Source organism: Orycteropus afer, unplaced genomic scaffold (assembly GCF_000298275.1).
Source record: "Orycteropus afer afer isolate SDZICR_OR568_19922 unplaced genomic scaffold, OryAfe1.0 scaffold00074, whole genome shotgun sequence".
NCBI lineage: Eukaryota > Metazoa > Chordata > Mammalia > Tubulidentata > Orycteropodidae > Orycteropus > Orycteropus afer.
Window position 1 is genome coordinate 3,386,714 of NW_006921661.1, and position 7,272 is coordinate 3,393,985.

The following is a 7,272-nucleotide window of genomic DNA, read 5'->3' on the forward strand; positions in this document are numbered from 1 at the left end:
GTGGGAGTTGTTATGAGTCAGAATCGACTTGATGGCAGTGGGTGTGGTTTGGTTTGGTTTTATTCAAGCAGAAGCTGATTGACTGACTATGAGAGATGCTGTGGAGGAAATTCAAGGGTGTTAGATGACCTCTTAGACTGAGAATTTATAAACAGAATCTGGAATTACCTTTTCTGTAGGTCAAAGTCAATTCAAGGAAAGTGGACTTCAAATTGGAGCATTGTCAAAATATCTCACATCAGTATGGCCCTTTTCAATTTCCAGGAACATTCATTTAAGAAATTCTCTCCCCCTAAGCTATGAACTTCTCAAAAGCTGAGGAACTATACATATATATGTTTGTAGTGTTTAACTTAGTTTTTGGCAAGTATCAGAAAGGCAATAAATATTATATGAATGAATCAACATATTTCATCTTCATAGCATTCCTTTCTAAAAAAGCTTTGTTAATTCTTAACTTATATAGAGAGAATCTGAGATTTGGAGAGGTAAATTGATCTACCCAAAATTGATCTTACTTTCAAAGAGCCAGGATTGGAAAGTTGGTGATTGATTCCAATTACATTTTGCTTTCCTCCATAGCACAGCAGGCTTTTTGTGTGTGCAGACCTGTGCTGGGAACCAGAGAAGGAGCAGAATAGTAGAGAAGGAATAAGAGGATCTCTGCCCTCAAGGAGCCATGCCAGGAGAAAATAAGAAGGAGAACAAGGGCAGGAAAGTACAGGTTTAAGTGCTAGAGTGTACGTGATCTACAGGTGTAAGAATACAAAATCAAGAAATCAGTATTCTAGAGTAGTCAGGATCTCAGTGTCTTGATTTACTGATGCTCCCACTACTTGGACATTTCTTGCCCATCTCCACCTATTAAAATCCTGCCCATCATTCCTGATTGAACTGAAACGTCTCATTTATTCATTGACTCATCAAACATTTATCTGAATGCTTGCATTTTATGAGTTAAATGGTTAGATGCAGGAACTCAAGCGTTTAATGACATACTGTCCCTGTCCTCATAGAGGTTATACATTAGCCAATAGATAATTGTTACATTTTTATGATAAAATCTGATAAATGCCTTAAAGCATCTCCTGGAGGAAAGGAATATAACTTATGATCACTTCATCCAAACCTCAATAACATATAGTTTGTTCATATCTTAATGACATTTATCCCTTCCTACCTTGTAGTTACCTGATTTTCTCACCATCTTCAAAAATGAGAGGATGGGCAGCATTTTGTATAGGGTGAGGCATAGAGTAAATTCTCAGTAAATGCTTGCTAGGTAAACGAATGAAAGGAAATAAAATAATAATATCTAAACTTGAATGCTTAGTATGTGCCATGTATGATTCTAATAATTTCATACATATTAATTAACTATTCCTACAGCAACCTCTTGAAATAGGTATCATTATTATCACCATTTTATAGATCAGGAAACTGAAACACAGTGAAGTAACTTGCTCAAGATTATACATATATTAGGAGTAAGAATTGAGATTGAAGCCAAGGCAAACAAGTTCCAGAGTCTGTGCTCTAAGGCACTATACCATCCTGCCTTTTGAAGAAGAATAAGGAATAGTCTCTTCTCTGTAGGGTTTAGGATTTAAAGGGGAAGTAACTCAATAGAAGATAATGTTAAGTGTTATATTAGCAGTGCAAATACTCAGCTTGAAAAAGCATAGAATTTTACAGTTGAAAGGAATACCCAGCTAATGACAGAATCTTCTTTAAATCATTTCTGTGGGGAATTTCAAATCCTTATGGAATCCAGACTTTTTGGAGTCATTGAGGCCATACTTCTTGCTGAAACTACTACCCTGAGGAAATCTTTAAAGGTTGAACCAAAACTGTGCCCTGAAGTCATCTTTGAACCAAATAATAGTTTACCCTAGTTAGAAAAGAATGTTTGCATTAAGCATTATACTTTTTTAAAGAATAATCTGCATGTGATCAGATGGATAATAGCAATTTAAAGGATTGATGAAAGAGAAGCTTGGAGGGAGGGCAGTGAATTTGTGTTAATGATAATGAAATAGTTTGTAAAAGGTTGTTGAGAAAGTTGGCACAACTTAAAGAGTAACCAATATAACCAATGCCACTGAATTGTACATGTAGGATTTGCTGAAGTGGTGTATATATTTTCACTGAAAAATAAATAAATGAGTATAAAGAATGACCCCCTCCAAAATAATAATAATAATAATAATAATAATTTCTATTGAGACTTAGCTAGCCTGTATTGAATACCGTCAGTGATGAAGTTCTCACTAAACCCTGTTGTGTACAGTGGTAGCAAGGAAGGCCACCGTCTACCCAGTGAAAATGGGCCTGGGCACAGAGGAGGAGGTGTATAGATTGTTACTTTGGAGGAGGGATGAATTGATTGGGACTTGTTCTACTGTAGATATTCTAACCTGGGATCTAAGAGGACTCTGTAGCTTCCCCCATGCTAACAAAGGCTGACCATGCCAAATTCTTGCACTAACAATGCAGGTATATACACGGTCTGTGATTGAACCTATTTCTATTACTCCAACGCGGGACGTGGCTACATCTCCCATTTCACCTACTGAGAGTAGCACCATTCCATCAGAGGCTCTGACCCGGAATACTGAAAAGCAGAAGAAGAAGCCTAAAATGTCTGATGAAGAGATCTTGGAGAAATTACGTAAGCACTTTGAAGCTTTCTGCATCCTCCTCTAATCTGTGACTGGTCAAGTACAGAGATGAAATTCCAGTGCCATAAAGATCCTTGCTGATTCTGGCTAACCGTTCTTGTTGCTATAGCCACAGACTGTCCTTCTCCTCACCCTGCCCTTGTACCCACTCACTTCCCTGTTTCACCAGCCCTGGTCATACACCACTTTAGGTGGGAATGTGTTGAGAGAGAATGTGGATGGCTTACTTTGAGGGCTAGGCACCCCTCACCACTAGGCACTGGTGATAGAGATGATAAATAGCCTTTTATTTGGTGAATAGTCTGGAGTATTGTGTTGAAAAAGATTGTGTCCTTGTTTACAAATGATAGGAAGGAGTGCTATGATTATTGATTTTTACCACTGACCTAGAAAAAGGGAGGTCTGTCATCTTGGCTGTAGGAAAAGAGGGAAGGGAAGCTAACATTTTGTGAGCCTATACTATTTATCAAATGGTAAGCAAGATACTTTCTTGTTTCTTCATTTAATTTTCATATTAATCCTGTGAAGACACATAATCCTCATTTTTGCATTTAAGATATTTGAGGTTCAGAGATGCTAAATACCCTGCCCCAAATGACAAAGCCTATAAATTGAGGAGGCAGAAGTTAAAACACAAGTTTGTGCTCCTCTAATTAGACATATGGCCTCTTGCTATAAGGTGGAATCTTCCATTTTACTTTCTTCCACAGCCAGAAATAAGTATATTATTAGGGTAGTTTGTGTCTGTTTCAATAAGCTATAGAAGTATTCAGATAAGGATGAAATGGGTTTCATCTGTGGGCTTGGAAAAATCATTTGACAAGGCCTTTAATTTATTCTTTGTCCCTTCCTACTTTCAAAGAGGATTTAAGGTGACTGATTTGGCCAAGTCTGCAAACTGGCATTGCTTTCTAAAGCTGAAGTTTCTGGTTCTCTAGTTCTGTAGCTCTCAGTTTCTTTCTGATAATTCTTGTTTGACTTTTTTCTTTTCCTCCAACTTTTAAGAAATTTGCCCTTGCCCAGGGTTCTTATGAAATGATAAAGAAAAATAGTCACTTACTTAGCCATTTACTTACCCCTATTGACCTGTATGTAATCTCTTTTCTGGAACCAGATTTTTTTTTTCCCCCAGTCACAATAAGATTTAGAACATAGAATTATGGAAAGCAGACTGGCCTGGGAGTTGGGTTGAAGCCCTAGCCTTGCCACTGACTTGTATCTTGGACAATTTCCTACTGTTGTCTGAGCTTACTTTTTTTTTAACATCTTTTAAATAGGATGTTAATACCTACCTCATTTTCAAGTCATGTGAGGTAATGTTTGTGAGAATGACTAAATCTTAATAATTGGTATTAGTATAAAGCATATCGAAATGGAGACTATAAACCAAACTTCTAATCTCGGCTCATACCAATCTAATCTCATACCAATTTGCTGTGTGACCTTAGGGAAGTACTTTCCCTTCTGTGGGCCTCAGTTTCACCATCTCTAGAGTATAAGTTGTGAGGCTCATTGTGCTCTCTCCTGCCTCTTAGGTTTTTTTGCTTGAACTATTGCCTGCTTGAACTATTTATTGCCTTTCCCCTAATTTCTCTCCCTGACTAACTCCTATTTTCCTATAAAAATCATCCAGATATTGTTTCCTTTCTGAAACCTTAGCAGGCTGCATTTTGTGCTTGTTTTTGTTATCTCCTTGGGATCTGTCCCAACAATTATATTTTCTGGTGCTCCGGGCTTGCTTGTCTGTCTCCACCATGAGATCGAGCTCTTTGGGAGCAGGGACTGTTTTAACTGTATCTCATCTATCTCTTTATTCCTAGCACTCAACATAGGGCTTAGGACAAAGGAAGTGAGCATAGTGAATGAGTAAATATTTACTGGATGAATGAATTAAGAAGATGAATGAAAGACTTTTAGGAGCTTTGAAATAGGATAGATTAATATGAATCAAAGCAGTCAAAGAGATGAAACTTCTGTTTTTGACTTGTGGGGAAAAATGTAAGAACCTGTTTAGTGTGTTTTTTGGAGGTTTTGGAGGTAGTTCTTTAATCCTTGCTGAGTCTAGGGGAGGGGAAAACATGGGATCTGTTTTGTATCTTGATTTGGGAAAAAAATGATTCACATTCTGTTTCTTTCAAAGGGAGCATAGTGAGTGTGGGTGATCCCAAGAAGAAATACACACGATTTGAGAAGATCGGACAAGGGTTAGTAGGGGCATTTTCTTTTCTTGAAGAAATGATGTAAAATTGTGTGTGCTAGAATATATAGATTTCCTCTCGTAAACCTTGTTTTTCTTTCTCCATCTCACCCCTTACTCATCTGGAGGTGTTCTGTTAGGCTGTTGAGATTTGGCAGAATTAATATGAGAGATGTGCCATTAGCTGACCATGTTGCTAAAAATACCCCTGCAGTGAGAGTGAGAGAACCATTTATTTTCTTAGCACAAAACCAGCTTCGCAAATTACAGCTCTGCTTTTCTAGATTAACCCTGCTTGTCTTAGTGCCAACACCTACCACACTAATATGCGATGGGAGACTCAAACTGCAAGCTGTTCTGCTGGTAAAACAGGACCTATTTTTCTAGCTGAATGCCAAATTTCATGTCTCCTGAGCTCTGTTTCCTTCTCTGCATCTTGCATGCTGCCTTTAGTTCACTGAACTCAGCAAATTTCAACTGAGTTCCCTTTGTGTGCTAGCCACTATTAGCACAGTTATGAACCAGACACAATCTCTGCCCTCAAGGACCTCAAGTCTATAGGAGATAGACAGGCAAATGCAGAATTATAATAATACTCTTGTAAGTCTTAAAATAGTGTTTGACCATTATTCTGAGCACAGGAAACCCAACATAAAAGAGGAGATACCATAGGATTCTATCTATTTCTATGAAGCTCAAGAACAGGCACAACTAATAATGGTAATAGATGTCAGAACAGTGGTTACCTCTGGGAGGGAGATAGTGATTGGGAAGGGGCGTGAGGAGATCTTTGGCATTGATGTAGATGTTCTGTATGTTGATCTTGGTGGTAAACACGTGGGTGTGTACATGTGTAAAAATCATCAAGTTATACACTTAAGATTTGTGTAAATTACTTTGTTGTTGTTTTTACGTGCCTTCCGGTTGGACCCAACTCATAGCGACCTCTCCTTGGGTTTCCAAGGCGGTATCACTATGGAAGTAGATTGCCCCATCTTCCTTCTGAGGAGTGGCTGGTGGGTTTGAACTGCCCACCTTCTGGTTAGCGGTCAAGTGCTTTAGGCACTACGCTACCAGAGCTCCTGTAAATTACTTTAGGTAAGTTATACTTCTATATGAAAAAGAAAAATAATGAGATTTCTACAGACTTACCAAAAAATATAACACTTAAAAGAAGCCGAGGGGTTGGGGCAAGAATCTGGCTTGTAGTAGGAATCCCTGGGTGGTACAAGCAGTTAATGTGCTTGGCTGCTGACCAAAAAGCTGGAGGTTCGAGTTCAGCCAGAGGCACTTCTGAAAAAACTCAGCCATTGAAAATCTGATGGAGTGGTTCTACTCTGACACCGACACGCGTGAGGTCGACATGCATGAGGTCGCCATGAATTGAATCGACTCCACAGTAGCTGTTTCTTTTAACTGGTAGCTTGTAGTGGGTTCTCAGGGTTATTTGAATGAAAACATTGTTGCTAATGAAGTCTGTTTCTGTTTTCTTTCTTACGCACCCAAGAACTTGTGAAAATAAGAAAGTATTGTATAATAGAATGATATTGTATTCACATAGCATTTCACAGTTTACATCTGTCATTTGCGTCTGTTGTTTAATCCTCAGGACGACTCAGGACTTGAGTAGGTCTCATTTTATCCTGGCCCAGTGATTTTCCAACTAGATGTGCTTTTGTGAGTCTGAACTGCTGTACTGTAGTTAACATCTTGAGAAGATTCTTTGGTTGCCTCAGAGTAATCTGTGATGGCATTTCCTTTAGTAGTTACATTGAAATATTAAAAAGGTAGCAGAAAGATGCATGGGCTTGTGCAAGTCAAGTCCCTTCTCTAAGGAGGAGAGAGAAGGTATAGGTGGAGGGCCTTTTGCCTCCAAAAATTCTGATTCTTTTTATACAGATATATGAGGCCGATAAATAGGCAACATCTACAAAATGTTCTTTCCTTACTTACATCTCACAGATCTGTTAATGCTAAACCAAAAACCAAAAAACCCAAATTCACTGCAGTAGAGTCAGGTCCCACTCATAGTAACCCCTCCTTGGGTTTCTAAAGCAGTATCACTACAGAAGTTAATGCTAAAGCAGGAATTAAATATTTATTAAGTACCTATGCTGATGTTTTCATATTTATGATCTTAAAAATATAAATGCCACACAGATGTGATGAATTGGTACTTTCTAATTTTTTTTTTTTTAAATTGTGATTTGGTTGAAGAGTTACAGAGCAAATTCACTTTCCATACAGCAGTTCACATATACTTTGTCTCATAACGTTGACCACAGTTTACCACAATGCAACGGCTCCCCTCCCATTTCCTCCCCATAGTTATCCCTTCCTTGTGTCCATCCCTCCATGGACTCCTGCCCCCTGAGCTGTCTCCCTGTGCATAAG

The 7,272-nt window shown here is 38.4% G+C and overlaps 1 protein-coding gene across 1 annotated transcript in view; it reads left to right on the forward strand.

Annotated features, from left to right (window-relative positions):
* The window catches only part of PAK1 (p21 (RAC1) activated kinase 1), a 91,402-nt gene that overhangs the window by 46,254 nt on the left and 37,876 nt on the right, over positions 1-7,272 (forward strand). The window contains exons 6-7 of the mRNA XM_007940905.2: positions 2,497-2,671; positions 4,822-4,885. Of these exons, the coding sequence (XP_007939096.1) occupies positions 2,497-2,671; positions 4,822-4,885 (239 nt within the window). The remainder of the gene's footprint in view (positions 1-2,496; positions 2,672-4,821; positions 4,886-7,272) is intronic.